This window comes from Coregonus clupeaformis, chromosome 1, assembly GCF_020615455.1.
Source record: "Coregonus clupeaformis isolate EN_2021a chromosome 1, ASM2061545v1, whole genome shotgun sequence".
NCBI classification, from domain to species: Eukaryota; Metazoa; Chordata; class Actinopteri; order Salmoniformes; family Salmonidae; genus Coregonus; species Coregonus clupeaformis.
Window position 1 is genome coordinate 73,102,970 of NC_059192.1, and position 24,108 is coordinate 73,127,077.

At 47.2% G+C, this 24,108-nt stretch overlaps 1 protein-coding gene across 4 annotated transcripts in view; it reads right to left on the bottom strand.

The window, feature by feature from the left end:
- Window positions 1–6,395: 6,395 nt before the first annotated feature.
- LOC121576468 (C-Jun-amino-terminal kinase-interacting protein 4-like) overlaps window positions 6,396–24,108 on the bottom strand; it is a 53,107-nt gene continuing 35,394 nt past the window's right edge. The window contains exons 6-31 of one of the 4 annotated variants that reach the window (XM_045222588.1): window positions 20,958–21,026; window positions 19,681–20,194; window positions 19,385–19,481; window positions 18,193–18,329; window positions 17,587–17,619; window positions 17,410–17,467; window positions 16,830–16,982; window positions 16,424–16,484; window positions 16,173–16,303; window positions 15,479–15,535; window positions 15,140–15,142; window positions 13,702–13,881; window positions 13,363–13,495; window positions 13,152–13,247; window positions 12,240–12,407; window positions 11,950–12,121; window positions 11,498–11,713; window positions 10,675–10,843; window positions 10,459–10,587; window positions 10,206–10,354; window positions 9,926–10,074; window positions 9,577–9,748; window positions 9,250–9,363; window positions 8,919–9,092; window positions 8,701–8,838; window positions 6,396–8,510 (exon numbers count right to left, since the gene is read on the bottom strand). In XM_045222588.1, the coding sequence (XP_045078523.1) occupies window positions 8,389–8,510; window positions 8,701–8,838; window positions 8,919–9,092; window positions 9,250–9,363; window positions 9,577–9,748; window positions 9,926–10,074; window positions 10,206–10,354; window positions 10,459–10,587; window positions 10,675–10,843; window positions 11,498–11,713; window positions 11,950–12,121; window positions 12,240–12,407; window positions 13,152–13,247; window positions 13,363–13,495; window positions 13,702–13,881; window positions 15,140–15,142; window positions 15,479–15,535; window positions 16,173–16,303; window positions 16,424–16,484; window positions 16,830–16,982; window positions 17,410–17,467; window positions 17,587–17,619; window positions 18,193–18,329; window positions 19,385–19,481; window positions 19,681–20,194; window positions 20,958–21,026 (3,594 nt within the window). In that variant the 3' untranslated portion in view covers window positions 6,396–8,388. The remainder of the gene's footprint in view (window positions 8,511–8,700; window positions 8,839–8,918; window positions 9,093–9,249; window positions 9,364–9,576; window positions 9,749–9,925; window positions 10,075–10,205; window positions 10,355–10,458; window positions 10,588–10,674; window positions 10,844–11,497; window positions 11,714–11,949; window positions 12,122–12,239; window positions 12,408–13,151; window positions 13,248–13,362; window positions 13,496–13,701; window positions 13,882–15,139; window positions 15,143–15,478; window positions 15,536–16,172; window positions 16,304–16,423; window positions 16,485–16,829; window positions 16,983–17,409; window positions 17,468–17,586; window positions 17,620–18,192; window positions 18,330–19,384; window positions 19,482–19,680; window positions 20,195–20,957; window positions 21,027–24,108) is intronic. The other 3 variants (XM_045222600.1, XM_045222597.1, XM_041889632.2) reach the window with 3 other exon arrangements.

Genomic DNA, 24,108 nt, shown 5'->3' on the forward strand with positions numbered 1-24,108 from the left:
ACTCCCTGCGGACCTGGCATCTTTTCACTCCCTCCTCTCTACATTTTCTTCATCTGTTTTTGCTGCTAAAGCCACTTTCTACCACTCTAAATTCCAAGCATCTGCCTCTAACCCTAGGAAGCTCTTTGCCACCTTCTCCTCCCTGCTGAATCCCCCCCTCCTCCCTCTCTGTGGATGACTTCGTCAACCATTTCGAAAAGAAGGTTGACGACATCCGATCCTCGTTTGTTAAGTCAAATGACACTGCTGGTCCTGCTCACACTGCCCTACCCTATGCTTTGACTTCTTTCTCCCCTCTCTCTCCAGATAAAATCTTGCGACTTGTGACGGCCGGCCGCCCAACAACCTGCCCGCTTGACCCTATCCCCTCCTCTCTTCTCCAGACCATCTCCGGTGACCTTCTCCCTTACCTCACCTCGCTGATCAACTCATCCTTGACCGCTGGCTATGTCCCTTCTGTCTTCAAGAATGCGAGAGTTGCACCCCTTCTCAAAAAACCAAAACTCGATCCCTCTGATGTCAACAATTACAGACCAGTATCCCTTCTTTCTTTTCTCTCCAAAACTCTTGAGCGTGCCGTCTTTAGCCAACTCGCTTGCTATCTCTCTCAGAATGACCTTCTTGATCCAAACCAGTCAGGTTTCAAGAATGGTCATTCAACTGAGACTGCTCTTCTCTGTGTCACGGAGGCTCTCCGCACTGCTAAAGCTAACTCTCTCTCCTCTGCTCATGTCCTTCTAGACCTGTCTGCTGCCTTTGATACTGTGAACCATCAGATTCTCCTCTCCACCCTCTCCGAGCTGGGCATCTCCGGCGCGGCTCACTCTTGGATTGCGTCCTACCTGACCGGTCGCTCCTACCAAGTGGTGTGGCGAGAATCTGTCTCCGCACCACGTGCTCTCACCACTGGTGTCCCCCAGGGATCAGTTCTAGGCCCTCTCCTATTCTCGCTATACACCAAGTCACTTGGCTCTGTAATATCCTCACATGGCCTCTCCTATCATTGCTACGCAGACGACACACAACTAATCTTCTCCTTTCCCCCTTCTGATAACCAGGTGGCGAATCGCATCTCTGCATGTCTGGCAGACATATCAGTGTGGATGACGGATCACCACCTCAAGCTGAACCTCGGCAAGACGGAGCTGCTCTTCCTCCCGGGGAAGGACTGCCCGTTCCATGATCTCGCCATCACGGTTGACAACTCCGTTGTGTCCTCGTCCCAGAGTGCGACGAGCCTTGGCGTGACCCTGGACAACACCCTGTCGTTCTCCGCTAACATCAAGGCGGTGACCCGATCCTGTAGGTTCATGCTCTACAACATTCGGAGAGTACGACCCTGCCTTACACAGGAAGCGGCACAGGTCCTAATCCAGGCACTTGTCATCTCCCGTCTGGATTACTGCAACTCACTGTTGGCTGGGCTCCCTGCCTGTGCCATTAAACCCCTACAACTCATCCAGAATGCCGCAGCCTGTCTGGTGTTCAACCTTCCCAAGTTCTCTCACGTCACTCCGCTCCTCCGCACACTCCAATGGCTTCCAGTTGAAGCTTGCATCTGCTACAAGACCATGGTGCTTGCCTACGGAGCTGTGAGGGGAACGGCACCTCCGTACCTTCAGGCTCTGATCAGTCCCTACACCCAAACGAGGGCATTGCGTTCATCCACCTCTGGCCTGCTGGCCCCCTTACCTCTGCGGAAGCACAGTTCCCGCTCAGCCCAGTCAAAACTGTTTGCTGCTCTGGCACCCCAATGGTGGAACAAGCTCCCTCACGACGCCAGGACAGCGGAGTCACTCACCACCTTCCGGAGACACTTGAAACCGCACCTCTTTAAGGAATACCTGGGATAGGATAAAGTAATCCTTCTACCCCCCCTTACCCCCCCAAAAAAAATAAAAAAATAATAATAATAATAACATATTGTAAAGTCGTTATCCCACTGGCTATAAGGTGAATGTACCAATTTGTAAGTCGCTCTGGATAAGAGAGTCTGCTAAATGATGTAAATGTCAATGTAAAACATTAATATTGAATATTGATTCTAGCTGCCATTCTTTATGTAAAATATTCACTATGACGGAGTTTATGTCCCATTCAGGAAATGATAATAGAATATTGCCATATATTACATAGGCCTACAATAATACAAAAATGGCTGAATATTTGAAATGTCCTTCTGCACAGTAATCCAACATGCTGTGTGTGCTCCGGGCGCCACCACGTGGGTAGGTAGCCTATAGGCTATACATCAACACATAAATGCCATGCAGCTTCACGGGTTCTTTCTTGTGTTTGGACAGTTTTCTTAGAAGTTGCAGACGTACTAGGTACAGAGAAATGTCCTTCTAAACTGTCGCTTTATGAAAATTAAGCCCTGTCTCATGGTTATCCTCCATGTCGCAGCTCTTGCGCGTTGCTCTGGGATGATAGTGGCTGTGGCACCCGGATGCGCGCCGTCCCAAACGTTCTTATATTCAGCACCACAGCGGAGTGGACAGCTCCCGTCCAGTGCACAGCCAGACAGGCCACGCATTTGGCACTGTACAATGATCAAATTTGTACATTTCACATTTTAGTCATTTAGCAGACGCTCTTATCCAGAGCGACTTACAGTGCATACATTTTCATACTGGCCCCCCGTGGGAAACGAACCCACAACCCTGGCGTTGCAAGCGCCATGCTCTACCAACTGAGCTAAAGGGTAGAGCATACTGTATTTCTCTACACAGCCTTCGTCAAATTCTCTCGAGATTAATATTAAGTATAATTTAAAACGCGCCCAATTTAAATGACTAGCCTACACTTGTTGCATGGGCTTCCTTTGACTTTCACCTAAAATCGAAGATATTTGAAACATTTCCGGAAGTGTTTGAATTCTCAGGTAAAACGGTTTCTGATCCCACGCCAGGTCAGGAATTCCAGTGTTACATCATTAATGCACATAAAGCAAGCAAGTAATTTTCTCTGCCATATAGCATTGGGCGTGCAAAGTAACTAAGTACTCCTGAAGAGGCTGACCATATACAAGACAATGGTGCAATCTAGTGGTCACTAAAACTACTACAGTCGTAGTATCGTTATACTCGCTACAGGATGTAGCTGTGATTGTAGCAACCTCTTGGACACTGGTACCCGATTAGCTCTGGTCCAGGGCGTTACATGAGACTGACGATGAACCAGAGCTATGAGAGACTGTTTCAGGGCAACATGAGACTGAGTTGTACGATATGTTGCTTTTCTGCCCAGTTTAAGGCAATCGATACTGTGGCAGAGCATTAGAGAGAAAAGAGAGAGAGAGATGGTGAGTGTTTCCAGAGGTAGTCCTTGAACTTCACCTTCAGCGTTAACCGCTGGTCAGTCATTCTCCAGGCGCTGGCTACGGCTTTACGTTGATATCCATTGTGTTTGGTTTACACACACAGTGTGCTCCAAAAAGTATTGGGACAGTGAAATGTTTTGTTGTTTTGGCTCTGTACTCCAGCACTTTGGATTTGAAATTATACACTGCTCAAAAAAATAAAGGGAACACTTAAACAACACAATGTAACTCCAAGTCAATCACACTTCTGTGAAATCAAACTGTCCACTTAGGAAGCAACACTGACTGACAATACATTTCACATGCTGTTGTACAAATGGAATAGACAACAGGTGGAAATTATAGGCAATTAGCAAGACACCCCCAATAAAGGACTGGTTTTGCAGGTGGTGACCACAGACCACTTCTCAGTTCCTATGCTTCCTGACTGATGTTTTGGTCACTTTTGAATGCTGGCGGTGCTTTCACTCTAGTGGTAGCATGAGACGGAGTCTACAACCCACACAAGTGGCTCGGGTAGTGCAGCTCATCCAGGATGGCACATCAATGCGAGCTGTGGCAAGAAGGTTTGCTTTGTCTGTCAGCGTAGTGTCCAGAGCATGGAGGCGCTACCAGGAGACAGGCCAGTACATCAGGAGACGTGGAGGAGGCCGTAGGAGGGCAACAACCCAACAGCAGGACTGCTACCTCCGCCTTTGTGCAAGGAGGAGCAGGAGGAGCACTGCCAGAGCCCTGCAAAATGACCTCCAGCAGGCCACAAATGTGCATGTGTCTGCTCAAACGGTCAGAAACAGACTCCATGAGGGTGGTATGAGGGCCCGACGTCGACAGGTGGGGGTTGTGCTTACAGCCCAACACCGTGCAGGACGTTTGGCATTTGCCAGAGAACACCAAGATTGGCAAATTTGCCACTGGTGCCCTGTACTCTTCACAGATGAAAGCAGGTTCACACTGAGCACATGTGACAGACTTGACAGAGTCTGGAGACGCCGTGGAGAACGTTCTGCTGACTGCAACATCCTCCAGCATGACCGGTTTGGCGGTGGGTCAGTCATGGTGTGGGGTGGCATTTCTTTGGGGGGGGCGCACAGCCCTCCATGTGCTCGCCAGAGGTAGCCTGACTGCCATTAGGTACCGAGATGAGATCCTCAGACCCCTTGTGAGACCATATGCTGGTGCGGTTGGCCCTGGGTTCCTCCTAATGCAAGACAATGCTAGACCTCATGTGGCTGGAGTGTGTCAGCAGTTCCTGCAAGAGGAAGGCATTGATGCTATGGACTGGCCCGCCCGTTCCCCAGACCTGAATCCAATTGAGCACATCTGGGACATCATGTCTCGCTCCATCCAGGATGCTTTAGTCCAGGTCTGGGAGGAGATCCCTCAGGAGACCATCCGCCACCTCATCAGGAGCATGCCCAGGCGTTGTAGGGAGGTCATACAGGCACGTGGAGGCCACACACACTACTGAGCCTCATTTTGACTTGTTTTAAGGACATTACATCAAAGTTGGATCAGCCTGTAGTGAGGGTGACTCCAAATCCAGACCTCCATGGGTTGATAAATTTGATTTCCATTGATAATTTTTGTGATTTTGTTGTCAGCACATTTAACTATGTAAAGAAAAAAGTGTTTAATAAGATTATTTCATTCATTCAGATCTAGGATGTGTTATTTTAGTGTTCCCTTTATTTTTTTGAGCAGTGACTATGAGGCTAAAGTGAAGGCTGTCAGCTTTAATTTGAGGGTATTTTCATCCATATCAGGTGAATCATTTAGAAATTACAGCACTTTATGTACATAGAGGACCAAAAGTAGAGACAAATTAACTTGTGTATTAAAGTGGTCAAAATGATTACATTAAGCTTCTGACTCTATAAAATTGTTTTGTTTTGGTTGTGTTTCAGATTATGTTGTGCCCAATAGAAATGAATGGTAAATAATGTATTGGGGACTATGTACAAAAAGTGCTGTAATTCCTAAATTGTTCACCCCATATGGATGAAAATACCATCAACTTAAAGCATTTGTCACTGTCCCAATACTTTTGGCGCTCACTGCATGTATGCTGTTTTTTTGTTTTCTTATTTTTTTCTTTCAAGAGGTCAATTTTAAGCACACCTCATGTATTGGAAAGACCCAGGTCTGTTAAATAGCAGCTGACAGTGATTCCAATATTCTTGGAAATCTTGTAAAAAGCAAATAAGGAGAAGACACACAAGAGTTTCCTCACAAGTCAGTTTAATTGATTGTTAAAATAATTAAGGCTAAAGATATGCTGTAGCAGTACATAGATAGGTGATCCATGTACTGTTACTGGGGACAACCATAGTCACGGCAACATGACAAGTCAGAGGGGGAACCTTGACCTGTTCATCAACCTCCAGGTTGGAGTTGGAAGAAGTTGATCTTAGGCACTGACTAAAGTCAGTTTCACACATTTTACCAGAGCAGTAACGAAGGATTTTGTGAAGTTAAACTGGCCCCAGATCTGTGCCTAATGACAACTTATCCCCAGTGCACTCAACCTCCCCCTCGGGATATACAGTGTACAAAACATTAGGAACACCTATTCTTTCCATGACAGACTGACCAGGTGAATCCTGGCGAAAGCCATGATCCCTTATTGATGTCACTTGTTAAAGCCACTTCAATCAGTGTAGATGAAGGGGAGGAGACAGGTTAAAGAAGGATTTTTAATCCTCGAGACATGGATTGTGTATGTGTGCCATTCAGAGGGTGAATGGGTAAGACAAAATGTTTTTCCACGCTCAACAGTTTTCCGTGTGTATCAAGAAGAATGGTCCACCACCCAAAGGACATCCAGCCAACTTGACACAACTGTGGGACGCATTGCAGTCAACATGGGCCAGTATCCCTGTGGAACGCTTGACACCTTGTAGAGTCCATGCCCTGACGAATTGAGGCTTTTCTGAGGGCAAAAGGTGGTGCAACTCAATATTATATGAAGTTGTTCTTAATGTTTTGTACACTGAGTGTAGAGCATAACTCAGTAGTTACTCCCTCTCCAATTCAACTATTCCAATAACAGTGTCAAAACAATAAACCCAAGCCATTTCAATGTTTGATATACATTTTATATTCATATATAGTCATATTTCATATTGTACAAAGTTACATTCTGAACTGCAAAGGCTCTTTCATAGAAATAAATACTGAAATGGCTAAACTGCGATATGAGGCGCCTCTTCTCCTGGAGAGGAGAAACACACACACACTGACAGGCACAAAGGCACACACGCACACACACCCTTGTTCACTCCTCAGGACAGACTCCGGAGTAACACTCACCAGCACAATCTGCTGGTACACAGACCAGACACCGACCGAGTGTGTCAAATGACACCTTCCTCCCCATCTAGACGCAACCACAGATTAGGGTCAAAAAGACAAATGTACAAAAAGTCAATAATAAAAATAGGCTTAAAATAGTCTCTGAACACTTCAGTATCATGTCAACCTATCAGGAGGGATCCTGTTCGGTCAGAGTTCACAGTCACCCTGTCCCCTAGTGTACAAAAGGTAAAAGGAAGACGTTGCCCCTAGATGCTTATCTAAGGTCAGTGTTGAGTTGTTCCCCCCTAATTGTTCACGTTGGGATTTGGAGGGTAAATTGATCCTAGATCTGTGCCTATGGGTAACATCTACTCTCAGCATACAAAAGACTCCAGAAGCAGAGAAACCAGCTATTATACACTCTCACATCTCTGCTCTCTAGAAAATGCTCTTAGTTCATTTGCAGAGATGATAGCTTAAAAATATATCTTTCTATCCATCTATCTATACACCATGAACCTTATAAAGAGACTGTCTGTCAAAATATTATTGTATCTACAGAGAGACTGGCTGAAAATGCTGCTACAATGCCGTACATTTACATTATTCTGATCAACTGAAATTATTTTCCTTTGGTAACCGTCTGTGTAACATCCTTTTACATAGGTATAAATACTCGGTCACACTTCAAAAGTCCATAATGTTTTGTTTTTTTGTAACTTTCAAACCTAAGGCAGCCGTTGATTTTCGTAAAATGTCTGCAAACTCTAGCTGGTGGGAAGGAAGACGGGAGAGCAGCAGCCCAGAAACTAAAGTCAGAGACCCTGTTCCAACACTCTTAAAGTGCAACCCTGCCTTCCTACCTACCTTCCGTGAGGTAATTAATAACTAATCTGTCTCCATTCTATTATTTCAATCATCAATCCAACCCAGTTGTAATTACCCCTAGGAAGGGAGGATGCATTTTTAAGTATTGGAATAGGGCGATTCTCTGACCCTGCAGCTACAGACATGATTGATCTGTGATCTATTAGGTTTTCCTAAACATACATCATAGTCATGGAGAACAACACTGATCCCAGGTCCAGAAAACTGACAATTGATTAAACTGTCTTGCATACAATCAACATCCATGTTCTCACAAAATTAAACACAAATGAGCATGCAAGAAGAGCACACCTATGTCATTTAGGACAGAGGATTGGCTCCCTCGCTGGATTGTCCTGTAATCCTTGCTTTCTTATTGGACGACGTGAGACATCATGCGGTTGATTTGGTTTTGCAGTTCAAACACAGACATCATTATTATCCTGTGTCTCGTAGAGTTTCATACAGTATTGTCTCCTCTCTGTCCTTTACTGAAAGGAAGCAGAGATGAGGACAAGGGTGTGGCCAAAGACACACCCTGAACATACATGGATTCCACCAATCACCACACAGTATTTGGACAGAGGGGTTGGACACTAAGCGTCCAATAGAAAACCATGTGCAAAACATGACCTAAGAAAATTAAATAAACAGAAATGATTTTGTTTTCAATAATAATAATTATAGTAATAATAATAATTATAGTAATGATAGAAGAGCAACAGGCTTGTATCAGATTTAAAATTCGATACAATCAGTCAAATTTAAAATTAAATAAACAAATAACCGTAAAACAAAAAGAAACATGCAGAAGAGTGAATCTGATTGGGCAGCTTGTTCCTGCTTTGAGCAGGCTCCTCCCACTCCTAATCTCTGTGGCAGGGTCAGAGATCAGGGGTTAAAGTTCAGGCCTGACTGCCCATGACCTGCCAGACGATCAGGTGACTCCTCTCAGCTTTAGCCAGGAACGGCTGCAGCTTCAGAGTGTGCTCATCCAGTGGCTCCTCAGTTTCCCCAGCCTCGTCACCTACACACACACACACACACACACACACAAAGACACAGACAGACACACACACAAAGACACACACACACACACACACACACAGCAAGACATTAAACATTAAGCCACTTCAACTCATACAAACCTGTATGTTTTCATATACGGACTGTACTTGTCAATTGATTGTCTGATATGATCGTCCTAGCCAACTCACCCATCCTGAAGTCGATGTATCCCTCTCCGCCACTCATCACCAGAACAGACCTGTCCAGTTGCTGTTGAGGGTGCTCCCCTACCCCCTTGTCACTCCCCACCTCTGCTGCTTCGCCAGCACCTGACGGGATCACCTGACCTGGGGGGGAGGGAGGACCTTCATCCAGTTAAAAGGCAGGAGGAGGAGGAGAAGAGAGGGAGGAGGAGAAGTGAAGTTACCTGGGACAGCCGTGAAGAACTTGACGGCGTCTCGGTGACCATGGAAACAGAGCTGAGCATGAGCCATGGAGCAGAAGGGTACGAAGGTTCCAGCTGTCACCTTGTCACTGTTCTCATCTCCATACACACGGATCACTCCACCAGGTTTACCTGGCCCCGCTGTCACCTTATCGGCTAGAGGCAGAGCGAGAGAGAGATGAATCATTAAAATAGAGAGATGGTGGATAGATGGTGGGATGGAGAGAGAAATGAATCATTACATAGAGAGAGGGGAGAGAGAGAGTGATGGGCACAGAGAGCGGGGGATGGAGAGAGAGAGACTTCCCCTTACTGTCAGTGAGAGGTATAGAGATGATGACTCCGTTGCCGGTGCCGACCCAGAGACAGTTACAGGACACCATGAGAGCTGTGATCCTGACAAACGAGAAGCCCAGTTTCCCCGTACCTGAGGGAGATCAACATGACGTATTGTTAAAAAAATAGAAATAATGAAGTATGGGTCTGTATTTCCTGTATGTGACTTGGGCTTTCTAATGCCATGAATCCCTGTCCCATATCATTCAGCTAACAAGGACACACAAACACCACAATCACGCTGCGTTAGAAGCATAGAACACAGAACACAATAACAGGTATTTAAATGCCCTTGGTTCCTCACCCAGCATCTTGCTGACGTAGGGCTCTATGTCGACGTCCTGCAGGTGTTGGTGTGTGTGGGCGTGGAACAGTCTCAGAGTAGAGTCCAGTCGGATGGACACCCAGATACCATCTCCATCCCACGCCAGCTGTCTCACCTGGCTCTCCTTACGGGGGTGGGCATCAAACGACTTCTACGGGGGGGGGAGAGGGGGAGATGGAGAGACAGGATGGAAAAGGAGGGTTAAAACTATAATCTGTGGATGGCTAGACTTCTGTGTTAGGTATGTGAGTCAGTCCGTCTGAGCCTGTCTGAGCCTGTGTGATTCCGTGTGTGTGTGTGTTTGTTTGTGTGTGTGTGTCAGGCATGCCTCTATCTTCATGGCTTTGGGCTGGACCACGTAGATCTTGTTCCTGAAGCCACACCAGACCTTGTCGTGAACCACGGTCATACAGCGGATAGAGTGGTGGGGTCTGCCCAGGTCTAACAGGTGGTAGTTGGTCAGATCCCACTGACCATCTGGAGGGGGAGGGGGGGGGTGTTAGCATCAGCATATAAATCCTTTAATTGATACCCTTATATAGGATTCAAGTAGATCAACGGACACAAAAACACATGTAAGAAAGCATATGGAAACGCGTCAACCTTACCCACTCCTCTGTGGAAGATAGCCAGTGTTCCATCAGCCAGAGACACCAACACTCTCCCCTTCACATGGACGATGCCCAGGACAGAGTCCTTCAGCTTTATAGAGTGGAGACACTTCCTCCACTGGGCCACTGACGAGTGCACGTACACACTGGAACACACACACACAGAAAAACACACACCAGTTTGACTGATGAGATCAATATGAGATGGATAAACATATCTGATTGATTAATTAGTGGATTGGCATCTCACCATCCGTTCTGTGCCCCCAGCCACATGGTAGGTAAAACACTGCTCATCTTCTGGGCTTCTTCTCTCATCAGGTCCTGTTCCTCTGGGTTAGGGTTGGAGCTCACACCATCCTTTACCAGATCAGACTCCCTGAGAATGGAAACAGGATGTTATAACGTGCGGTGTGTGTGTGTGTGTGTGTGTGTGTGTGTGTGTGTCCGTCCATGTATCCCATACCTCTGTGTGTAGTTGGCTGGCGTCTTCCCAGGACTAGTACTCTGAACACACAGAGGGTCAGTGAAGACATGTTCAGTGTAGACTCCCCTCTGACTTAAGTCATGCTCCGGGCCTGCAGGACCTGCACTGGCCTCTGTAGCTTCAGTAGCCTCCTCTGCAGCCTTGGAGTCTACACAGGGAGGAGAGCGGGAGAGAGAATAATAGTAGAAGACTTATTAAACGGACAGGGAATCCATAGTCCAAACCACATGTTTCTATAACCCTGTAGGGTAGACCTTGGAATTCAGCAGATCTCTCCATGGAGAAACTGGGGTGAAAGGGTTTAGGTTAGAGGGCTTCACTGGTTCGATTGTCATCGGGTCTATGTAGCTACAGCTGACAGACTGAGTGAACCCGAATGGACCTGACCACAGCTCTGCATAGGCTATAGCATATTTATTTTACGCTAATAAGGTTAATTTATTAACTTATAGAAGGCCTAGCCGACATATAAAGACCTATTTGTTAAACAGAAGTTCAACTTTGCTGATAAACATAACATTGTTGTCACTCGGGTCCAATCTAGAACCAGACCCGTTAGGGTACTGATCGGGTCTAGGTCAAGTTGTCCTCGGTTCCATTCGGGTTCAGGTCTGATTGTTCTCGGGTCTGTTCAGGTCCGGGTCCAAAGACCTCTAGTCTAGCTAGCAAATGCATACCCAGCAATCACCCACCTCTGGAACTAGCATAAAATCCACTAACTTAGCACATCAGTCCAGTGTGACTAGATCAGTAGAAACTGCTAAGAATTGTGATGCTCAAACTTCAGAGGGACGTCTCTTACCGGTGTCTGTCTCATTCTCTGTGACTGCTGTCTGGGGGGCAGCCACCTCCCCCTCGGTAGAGCAGCCAACCACATTGATCCCTGCCAGCACTCCAGCTTCGCCCCCTGAGCCGCTGCTGGTTGTGCTGGCTTCCAGAGTCCCGCCCTCAGCACCTGACCCCGCCTTCAGGTTATGGGGTACCTCCTCCCCTGCCGGGTAGTCGGTCTCTCTGGCACCTGACACACACACACACACACGTCACACGCGACCACGCAAGCACACACGTACACACACACACACACACACACACACACACACACACACACACGCACGACCACAAACACCATATATAAACGTGTACAAACAAACATGTTATGGTTAGCTACAATCAAAAGAAATATACGTATTTTGCTGGGTCTTGAGTGTACATATAAAATGCACACACACTTGACCCACACACAAACACACAGACCTGGCACGCTGGCCATGCAGAGGACGTGGGAGTTGCAGACAAAGAAGTTCTCCAGGACGTTCCCAGGCTGGTTGGCATCGATGACGATGACCTTAGTGGTGGCCTGAGTACTGGTACAGATCCACACCAGAGAGGACAGCTCCTCCTGGTGATGCCGCTCCTTCTCCTGCTCCTACACACACACAGTGGGAAAAGGTGTATGAGTGTGTGTGTATGAGCGTGTCTGTGTGTCTGTATTGTATGAGCGCATGCTGAATGACCGTGTGACTGTGTGTGTTGTGTACATGTACCTTTAGGTCCTGGTCCAGTTTGTCCAGACTGCTCTGTGATCCTATCTTGCTATGAGGGCTCTCAGTACCAGGGCTGGTCAGGTCACTGTAGAACACACTGGCTCCTACTATTGAACCGCCGTCACGAGTCTTACCCCCCGACAGGTTCACACCCACAGCACACCACAGCTACGGGAGGGAGACACACAGTTAGCAATACGTCACTGTATCTAGAGCGACATACAAGGTAAGAATAGAGTATGGGAGTGGAGTTGAAGCATGGGAGTGGAGTTGAAGCATGGGAGTGGAGTTGAAGCATGGGAGTGGAGTTGAAGCATGGGAGTGGAGTTGAAGCATGGGAGTGGAGTTGAAGCATGGGAGTGGAGTTGAAGCATGGGAGTGGAGTTGAAGCATGGGAGTGGAGTTGAAGCATGGGAGTGGAGTTGAAGCATGGGAGTGGAGTTGAGCGGTCGGAAATCCCACTTATCATCCTTTCTAGTTATCTACCCACCTCGTTCCTTTCTGTTAGCATGTGCACGTACTAAGTACACCATCATGCTTTCCGGATACGTGTCTTTTCAGATTCCACAATGATTCTTTATTTGTGGACACTACATCCCTGCACTCCCTCTCTTGCTCTTGGTCCTCATCTTTGTAAGTCACCTTGTTTTTGCAGCTGTGTGTTTGATCAATTTCTTTATGAAAATATTTAGCTAACTCCATGACAGTAGCTAAAGCAAGGGGCTATAGCAGCACACAAGTAGACTACAAATGCATGCTGGGCCGGGCATGCCCTGAGCTGGTGAAGTGAGCGCTACTGGAGCAGGCGAGAAGGCCGATGCTCCAGCCTTTGGGGAACTCGCTCCACGCTCCAGTCAAAATGGGCACGCTCCGCTCCAGCTCCACGCCGCTCACATACTCTGGTACACACACCTTCATGGTAGCATCTTTCTCATCCAGTGGTCGGAGGTAGACCGGTACAGGTAGATTCTTCATCTTGTTCTCTGACGTCTGACCACCGTTGGCCACCTGTAAAATAAAACAGCGTGGTCAGAATACCTGGAGTCGCTTAACCTAACGTTACCTACAGCCCGTCTATAAAAAGTCAGCCATATAAAGTAATCCACAAAGTGACTTGTCCTACCTTGAATTTCTGCGGCAGGCTCCACCCGTAGGCCTGTACCCGGCTGTCCTCCTCCTTCTCAACGTGGGCTTTCACCTGTCTGTACTGGGCTCTCTTCTGCTCCCTACGAGACACCATGTTGCCTGCCTCAGACCTGAAGGGGGGATGCATAAAAAACATCACATCTATTCTGGACATACAATCTGGCGTAGATAGATAAATGAACTGAAAGGATGGGGGCATGGAGGGTGGGGCCAAAGGATGATTCAATCCTTGATGAGTGAAAGACTGTATGAATAAATGGGGGGATCATGAGTGAATGGACAGATGAGTAGATGAGTAGATGTCTCCAACACTCACTCCTCATTGAGGAAGTCGAAGGCCTTGCTCTTGTCGCTGGGTAACTGTTGCAGCGCTGCACTCCTCTTCTTTACGGAGGGCTGGACCTGGGAGGAGGGGGCATTGTACTTCACGTTGACCGGAGCCGCCTCCGCCGGCTTCTTAGCCGCTGCGCCACTTGAACTGAACAACCGGCTGAAACTGGAGGATGGAGGGAGGGACAGAGGGATGGAGGGAGGGGTAGAAAGAAAGAGCACAGAGACACATAGAGGGGTAAAAGGTGGACAAAGCAGCAGCGGCAGGGTTTAAGGGATAAATAATCAAATCAAGGGTTGATTACCCTCCCACACACACCCACTACTACGACCAAAAGCAGGGTTTAACAGCGAGCCAGTCTCCACTCAGTGATTTTACAGGGGATGGGAGAGCAGGGAATGCGTTGGTTAATACTGTAACACGAACCAGGCAGTTAGTATGTCAACACAAAACACAACGTTCCAAACTATTGCTGCTAATCCCAGCTCTAGACACAACGCTTGTTAAGTAGCAGAGTGAGATGAGAAGACTAGGTCCAGAAATATCAGGATTCTTTAAGATCAAATATTTACAGTCCATCAGGTCAAAACATATATACTACATGACCCTCTCCATAAAGCAGAAAATAGCCTTCCCTCTTGGTCACAAACTCAGTGTGTCAGTTCAGAAATCTGTCCAATCACAGATTGCATACTGTACACAGCATCTGACTCTGGAATACAACAATCTATTCCACCGTACGCCCACCTTCTCCCATCACACCCCCCTATCATACACACCCTCCCACATCCCAACCCCATCACACACACCCTCCCACATCCCAACCCCATCACACCTCCTGCACACATACGACAACAACAACAACAGGCATGATATAACAGAGAGAGAGGGACCAGAGGAGCAGAGGGCAACAGAAAACACAGGGGATTTCTTCATAAATAAACATGCATTTAACATTTCACGCACACACCGCCTCTCCAACAAATAAATGCTTTACCCTCTGCCTAAAATATAAATAAATGATTAGTCAGACGCATTACACCCCTCTCCAACAATACATGTCAAACATAACCACACACCATTACCATTCCTACTGAAACTTAACAGGGAGAGCCTGTATCAGGAAATTGCAGTTTATAAGACATTTCAGTAAAATATATTTCATATGCGTACTAGGTACACACAGACACCTTCCGTTTGTAGGTGAATCGTTTTCTAAACGTTTGAAAACAGAGCATACGTGTTGGTTTCCCTTGGGAGATTTCAAAAAATGTGAACTCACGCCGACTTACAACAAAAACAAAATGACACTTGAAGTAAAAGCCATTCTCTGATCAGGCAGGCACTCCCTGCATGGTTTATTGGTGTTGTTTGTTAAGAAACAGAATCAAGAAGACCCTTAGCATGGCAAAGGTTTACCTACACGCTGGAGATCAAAACACGATCAAAACAAAAGGAGGAAACAGAATCAACGATGGTCAACAATCATCGTACAGTGACTTTAGCTTCAGGTACGTATGACAGCTCTGAGAGGAGGAGTGTAGGGAGAAAAGAAGAGTTAAGTAAAGGAGAAGGATTGTATTGAAGGAGTGAAGAAAATGAGAGCTAGAAAGGAGTGGTAATAGAAAATGAGTGATGGTAAAAAAGGAGTGGTAGTAGAAAATGAGTGATGGTAAAAAAGGAGTGGTAGTAGAAAATGAGTGATGGTAAAAAAGGAGTGGTAATAGAAAATGAGTGATGGTAAAAAAGGAGGGAAGCTTACAACTGCCAGATGCTGGATTTCTTCTTGTCTGCGGCAGCAGGGTTCTCTCTAGATGCTCTGAGGGAAGAGAACACATTTAAATGTTGTAACAATGAGTCCTCACTATTCAGCTGAGACAAAAACGACCTTGTTACTCAACCAGCTAGAATCGCCCAGGAGGGAACGCACTAGAAGGGGTGCATATTTATCAATAAGAACATTGTGTGGGTGGAACACAGAAGACAAAAACTCTTCAATATGCATCACTTTGTTTTGGACTAGCTCAGCTTTAAAGGCGCTACATGGTCAATCCGACATCTGCATTGGCCGTGCAGCATTTACGGTCACGAGGCCTCTGCAGAAGTCAGGGCATTCATATTTTTTGCGCTTCACGGCGCAGCGCAGAGCTGTTGAGAAGAGCTGTTGTCAAGAAAGTGAGTTTGTGTTTATACAGGACCTCCAGCGTCCACCTACCGTCAACCAATCATGTCAATGCGGAGCTATACAGAGCCCTCCGCATTGTTACAACATTTGGGAGGCGCATGGCTATGTGTACGGAGCTTGATTTGGCCTCTGCATGCCTCCGGAGGCTCCGCAATTGCGTCACACCCTCCATACGGAGCCTCCGACCACATTTTCGGATCAAGCATAAAATTGGCTCTTAGTTACAAGATTCCCCTCCTCCCTCTCCTCTCCTCCTCCCCTCTCTTCTCACCGTATCATCTCTGTCCATCGTACAGCTTCCTGTAGCTCCATCAGTCTCTCCTTGTACTGGTTCCTCTCCATGAGGACTCTGGCCATCTCTACTCTGGTGAACCTCTTCCTCTGGGCTGTAGGAACATCCGCCTGCCAGGAGTGGTATCAGCACCATCATTAGACACACATGTCCGCGCGCGCACACACACACACACACACACACACACACACACACACACACACACACACACACACACACACAGAACTCACATCTTCCTCACTGTTCTCACTCTTAGTCTTCCTTTTGTCTTCCTCCGCCACGGACCGAACCCTAAGAGAGAAACACACACGTCACACACACTGGAGATGAACACACACGTCACACACACTGGAGATGAACACACACGTCACACACACTGGAGCTGAAAACACACATCAGACACACACACTGGAGATGAACACACACGTCACACACACTGGAGATGAACACACACATCAGACACACACACTGGAGATGAACACACACACGTCACACACACTGGAGATGAACACACACGTCACACACACTGGAGATGAACACACACATCAGACACACTGGAGATGCCTGGGGATCCTATATTAATCTCAACAGGGGAATAAAACTGACAGAGAGAAGAAAGGTATAGTAGAGACTGACTTCTTCAGTTCCTCTTCCAGTTCCTTGTTCTTCTCCTCCAGTCTGGTCTTGGCCTGAGTCACAGCCTCCAGCTCTCCCTGCAACACCTCCTTCTCACACGATAGCTCATCCACACGCGCTATCAGGTCATTCTTCACCACGTTCAACGCATTTCTGACGAGACCGAGAGGACAGAGATTAGTCAGCATGATCATTAGGCCCTACACCCACTTTCTCTGGGCCAGTGTTTCTGCATCCTGGTCCTGGGGAATCAAAGGGGTGCACATTTCTGTTTTTGTCCTAGCATTACACACCTGATTCCACTAATCAACTCATCATCAAAACTTTGATTAATGGAATTGGGTGTTTAGTGCTAGGACAAAAACAGAAATGTGCACCCCTTTGATTCCCCAGGACCAGGATTCAGAAACACTGCTCTAGGTGAACTCTGTCTTTGATGAAAGCTAAATCCCTCCGTGAACAGCAGGTGGCAGTAGTGTGCTATTTACTACACAACGTGGGACATTCATGCTCTTACTGATTAATAATGTTCCATTGATTTCTTGAGCATGGATGCAGGTGATCTGAAAACATGCCTTACCTGGTCTCCAGCAGCTGAGTGTTCTCGTGGATGAGGTGCTCCACTTCACGACCCATACCTTAGAAGAAGAGACCAGCAGGGATGAAAAGGAAAACAATGAAATAAGAATTGGGAATTCCTCCAGTCTAAAATGGAAGGATATAAAACAACAAGATACACACCCTCCTTCAGTCTTACCCAGGAAGTTACGGTCTGAGTCTGACACCCATGCTGGCAATATGAGGTGGAAAACAAAATGGATTAACTTGACAAGATCGTCTTACAGCACACGACTTGACTTTACGGGGACTCTACAGGGACTTTACGGGGACTCTACGGGGACTCTACGGGGACCCTACGGGGACCCTACCGGGACCCTACCAGGTCAATATACAGCCTAAAGAATACCTAACCTACAACCTCACCAAGAGGGAGATCCCACTGTATATTTTAGTCATAGTTTGGGAGCTAAAAAGGGAGAACTAGGGAGAAGGTTATGAGAGTGATAAGGGAGAAGGGGGATGAATGAAATGGTTGATACACACCAGAAAACTCATCTGGAGAGGATCCAAGAAAAGTATGAAATAATGAGATGAAATATACAGTATGGAGATAGAAAGTTAATGTGATATGGGATAAAAGGCTAACTATTTCTGTAGAAAGGGGAGTCCATCCTAGTATATGGGATGTACACACAAGTGTCAGTCGAGTCTTTGCCATTCATTTGGGATTGAGGTAGAGTTCTCCAGATTTACTCAAGGCGTGGGTATGAGATGGCAAGTGTCTACGGTGGGCGTGTCTTACCGAGCAGGTCGGCCCCCTCGTCCATGTCTGCTATGTCTACTTCCATGTCGGGTCCTGCCGAGGACAGCTCCGCAAACAGAGACTCTGTGTTCCTGTCGAACGCCATGTTTTCTATACCTACTCCTTTAGTAGGAGTACTGGAGAGAGGGATGGGGGAGGGAGAGAGGGATGGGAGAGAGAGAGATGCGGAGAAGGGAGAGAGGGATGGGAGAGAGAGGGATGGGAGAGAGAGGGATGGGAGAGAGAGGGATGGGAGAGAGAGGGATGGGGGAGGGAGAGAGGGATGGGGAGGGCGAGAGAGGGATGGGGAGGGAGGGATGGGGCGGGAGGGATGGGGAGGGAGAGAGAGGGATGGGGAGGGAGAGCGAGGGATGGGGGGAAGAGAGAGGGATGGGGGAGATAGTGATGGGGGGAGGGAGGGAGGGATGGGGGAGGGAGAGAGGGATGGGGAGGGCGAGAGAGGGATGGGGAGGGAGGGATGGGGGGCGGGAGGGATGGGGAGGGAGAGAGAGGGATGGGGAGGGAGAGCGAGGGATGGGGGAAGAGAGAGGGATGGGGGAGGGAGGGAGAGAGAGAGGGATGGGGGAGGGAGGGAGAGAGAGAGGGATGGGGGAGGGAGAGAGAGAGAGAGGGATGGGGAGGGAGAGAGAGAGGGATGGGGGAGGGAGAGAGAGAGGGATGGGGGAGGGAGAGAGAGAGGGATGGGGGAGGGAGAGAGAGGGATGGGGGAGGGAGAGAGAGGGATGGGGGATGGGGAGGGAGAGCGAGCGAGCGAGAGGGATGGGGAGGGAGAGAGAGAGGGATGGGGAGGGAGAGAGAGAGGGATGGGGGAGGGAGAGAGAGAGGGATGGGGAGGGAGAGAGAGAGGAATGGGGAGGGAGAGAGAGAGGGATGGGGGAGGGAGAGAGAGAGGGATGGGGGAGGGAGAGAGAGAGGGATGGGGGAGGGAGAGAGAGAGGGATGGGGGAGGGAGAGAGAGAGGGATGGGGGAGGGAGAGAGGGATGGGGGAGGGAGAGAGGGAGGTCATCTGAGTGACCACAGCTACGATACATTACATCATAAAATAAAGTATTTGTTTTCATATCCAGCTGGAAGGACCAAGCGCGAATGGATTGTCTGTACAGTTTGACACATAAATGATGATTCAGTGTTCAGGATGGAGATAGAAACACTACTTCCTGTTGACCCTACCTGGTGTCTCCGTAGCCACTGAGGTCCATGTCCAGTTCAGGAGTGGACTCTATGATGGCCTGCACCTCCGATGACTCAGTGTTGTCATCTGCTGCGTCTGGAGAGGAGAGGGAATGACATGTTTGAGTATTATCCTTGTGGGACATATGGGTACGTTTGACATGGTGAATACAGTGGTGAGGCCAATGTGATGCCAAACACATTTTAGTAGGTTTTTTAATGTCCCTAATCCAAGTCCCCCAACATAGCCAATCCCCATGTTATCGCAGTTTATGCCCTATAGCTGCAGCACTGACCTGTGCCTGTGAGAGGTCCTGCCCCTCCTCTCAGCTCTGAGTCCTGTCCCTCCTGACCCTCCTGTACTGTGGTGTTCTTACTGCTGATGTTCTCTGGCATCCTGTTGCTTCTGTCCAGGTTCCTGTTCAGACCCTTGCCCACTTCCTCTAACTCTTCCTGGAGGGGCGTTTCCACAGACGCCATGGCAACGTCAGACACGGAAGTAGACATGGAAGTGGCCGACATAGACCCGCCCCCTTGACTGGACTTTGGGGTGACAGATTTGGAGCAACCGCTTTGCGTGGACATTGGGGTAACTGACATAGAGTCTACCCCTTGAGATGAAATGGGGGTACCGGATTTGGACCCTCCTTGAGAAGACATGGGGGTGGCTGATTTAGAGCCACCTTGTTGCGAGGACATTTTGGAGCCTCCTCCTTGGCTGGACATGGGGGTCCCCGACCTGGAGCCCCCTTTAGGAGACATGGGTGTGTTGGACTTGGAGCCTCCACGGTTAGCATTTAACATCTCATCCTATGGAAGAGAAAGAGGAGGAGGAGGAACAGGAGGAATAAAAGGAGAGAGGGAGGAGGAAAATAAATGAAATACTGACAGATGGTCAAGGGCTATATCCCAATAGTCTTAGCTTCTTTCTCTCAAAAAGGAATAAGCATATATGAAAAAAGGTTAGCCAATGCAACACAACCATTAATGCCCAGTCAAAAGGCAAATGGTATAAAGTGCATAAAACAAACCAACAAAACTAAATGCAGTTTAAACCAACAAAACTAAATGCAGTTTAAACCAACAAAACTAAATGCAGTTTAAACCAACAAAACTAAATGCAGTTTAAACCAACCGGAAAAAACACCTCAATTGAAATCAAAGTTGTTAGAGCACACAGTTAGAAAGCAAAATCAACAAACACGTTTTAGTCAATTCTACAGTGTAGTTGATTGGGTTGAAGTACAGCTGGTGCTCTCTATGCATTAGTAATCCTAGCAAGCCGACTCTACCACTGAAACACTAGGATGCATCTGAAATGGCACCCTATTCCCTATATAGTGCACTACTTTTGGTCAGTGCCCCATAGGGCTGAAAGTAATGCACTACATAGGGAATAGGGATCATTTTAGATTTAGCCCCACAGGTGAGTAACCTGCTTGGGTTGCATGCAGCTGGCAGTGTACTATGATCTATGGTGGCACAAAGGCTAGATGAAGCTTTTATGAGACAACGTTGTCAAAAACACAGCAATTACAGGCCATAACAACAACAACAACGCGGTAGTTTGGACCTGGTTCTGTTCAGCCTGCTGATTGGCCGAAAGCCTCTGCCCTCTGCTCGGGGAGTCTGGCGCCCCCAACTGGTTAAGAGAAGAATTACAGCAAAGGCCTGTTTTAGGGCCACATGATCAAAACCCATTACAGGTATAAAGCTTAGAAAGGGTGGGGGGGTGGACAGTCAGAAGGAATAGAACAGTAGATTTATGTTGAAAAAATATTATTGCAAAGTCATCAAGTATTATCTATCTATATATACACTGAACAAAAATCTGTGTTTCATGAGCTGAAAAAAAAAGTATTAGAAATGTTCCATACGCACAAAAAGCTAATCACTAACATTTTGAGGGAGAATGCAATTGGCATGCTGACTGCAGCAATGTCCACCAGAGCTGCTGCTAGAGAATTGAATGTTAATTTCTCTACCATAAGCTGCCTCCAACGTCATTTTATGGAATTTGACAGTACGTCCAACCGACCTCACAACCGCAGACCACATGTACAGTGAGGGAAAAAAGTATTTGATCCCCTGCTGATTTTGTACATTTGCCCACTGACAAATAAATTATCAGTCTATAATTTTAAATGGTAGGTTTATTTGAACAGAGAGACAGAATAACAACAAAGAAAATCCAGAAAAACGCATGTCAAAAATGTTATAAATTGATTTGCATTTTAAATGAGGGAAATAAGTATTTGACCCCCTCTCAAATCAGAAAGATTTCTGGCTCCCAGATGTCTTTTATACAGGTAACGAGCTGAGATTAGGAGCACACTCTTAAAGGGAGTGCTCCTAATCTCAGTCTGTTACCTGTATAAAAGACACCTGTCCACAGAAGCAATAAATCAATCAGATTCCAAACTCTCCACCATGGCCAAGACCAAAGAGCTCTCAAAGGATGTCAGGGACAAGATTGTAGACCTATACAAGGCTGGAATGGGCTACAAAACCATCGCCAAGCAGCTTGGTGAGAAGGTGGCAACAGTTGGTGCGATTATTCGTAAATGGAAGAAACACAAAAGAACTGTCAATCTCCCTCGGCCTGGGGCTCCATGCAAGACCTCACCTCGTGGAGTTGCAATGATCACGAGAACGGTGAGGAATCAGCCCAGAACTACACGGGAGGATCTTGTCAATGATCTCAAGGCAGCTGGGACCATAGTCACCAAGAAAACAATTGGTAACACACTACGCCGTGAAGGACTGAAATCCTGCAGCGCCCGCAAGGTCCCCCTGCTCAAGAAAGCACATATACAGGCCCGTCTGAAGTTTGCCAATGAACATCTGAATGATTCAGAGGAGAACTGGGTGAAAGTGTTGTGGTCAGATGAGACCAAAATCGAGCTCTTTGGCATCAACTCAACTCGTCGTGTTTGGGGGAGGAGGAATGCTGCCTATGACCCCAAGAACACCATTCCCACCATCAAACATGGAGGTGGAAACATTATGCTTTGGGGGTGTTTTTCTGCTAAGGGGACAGGACAACTTCACTGCAAAGGGACGATGGACGGGGCCATGTACTGTCAAATCTTGGGTGAGAACCTCCTTCCCTCAGCCAGGGCATTGAAAATGGGTCGTGGATGGGTATTCCAACATGACAATGACCCAAAACACACGGCCAAGGCAACAAAGGAGTGGCTCAAGAAGAAGCACATTAAGGTCCTGGAGTGGCCTAGCCAGTCTCCAGACCTTAATCCCATAGAAAATCTGTGGAGGGAGCTGAAGGTTCGAGTTGCCAAATGTCAGGCTCGAAACCTTAATGACTTAGAGAAGATCTGCAAAGAGAAGTGTGACAAAATCCCTCCTGAGATGTGTGCAAACCTGGTGGCCAACTACAAGAAACGTCTGACCTCTGTGATTGCCAACAAGGGTTTTGCCACCAAGTACTAAGTCATGTTTTGCAGAGGGGTCAAATAATTACTTCCCTCATTAAAATGCAAATCAATTTATAACATTTTTGACATGAGTTTTTCTGGATTTTTTTGTTGTTATTCTGTCTCTCAGTGTTCAAATAAACCTACCATTAAAATTATAGACTGATCAGTCTTTGTCAGTGGGCAAACGTACAAAATCAGCAGGGGATCAAATACTTTTTTCCCCTCACTGTAACCATGCCAGCGCAGGACCTCCACATCCAGCTTCTTCACCTGCGGTATCGTCTGAGACCAGCCACCAAGACAGCTGATGAATCTGAGGAGTATTTCTGTCTGTAATAAATGATTCTGATTGGCTGGGCCTGGCTCCCCAGTGGGTGGGCCTATGCCCTCCAAGGCCCACCCATGGCTGCGCCCCTGCCCAGTCATGTGAAATCCATAGATTAGGGCCTAATGAATTTATTTAAATTGACTGGATTTCCTTATATGAACTGTAACTCAGTAAAATCTTTGAAATTGTTGCGTTTATATTTTTGTTCAGTATATACATACACATACATATATATACACTGCTCAAAAAAATAAAGGGAACACTAAAATAACACATCCTAGATCTGAATGAATGAAATAATCTTATTAAATACATTTTTCTTTACATAGTTGAATGTGCTGACAACAAAATCACACAAAAATTATCAATGGAAATCAAATGTATCAACCCATGGAGGTCTGGATTTGGAGTCATCCTCAAAATTAAAGTGGAAAACCACACTACAGGCTGATCCAACTTTGATGTAATGTCCTTAAAACAAGTCAAAATGAGGCTCAGTAGTGTGTGTGGCCTCCACGTGCCTGTATGACCTCCCTACAACGCCTGGGCATGCTCCTGATGAGGTGGCGGATGATCTCCTGAGGGATCTCCTCCCAGACCTGGACTAAAGCATCCGCCAACTCCTGGACAGTGTGGTGCAACGTGGCGTTGGTGGATGGAGCGAGACATGATGTCCCAGATGTGCTCAATTGGATTCAGGTCTGGGGAACGGGCGGCCCAGTCCATAGCATCAATGCCTTCCTCTTGCAGGAACTGCTGACACACTACAGCCACATGAGGTCTAGCATTGTCTTGCATTAGGAACCCAGGGCCAACCACACCAGCATATGGTCTCACAAGGGGTCTGAGGATCTCATCTCGGTACCTAATGGCAGTCAGGCTACCTCTGGCGAGCACATGGAGGGCTGTGCGGCACACCAAAGAAATGCCACTCCACACCATGACTGACCCACCGCCAA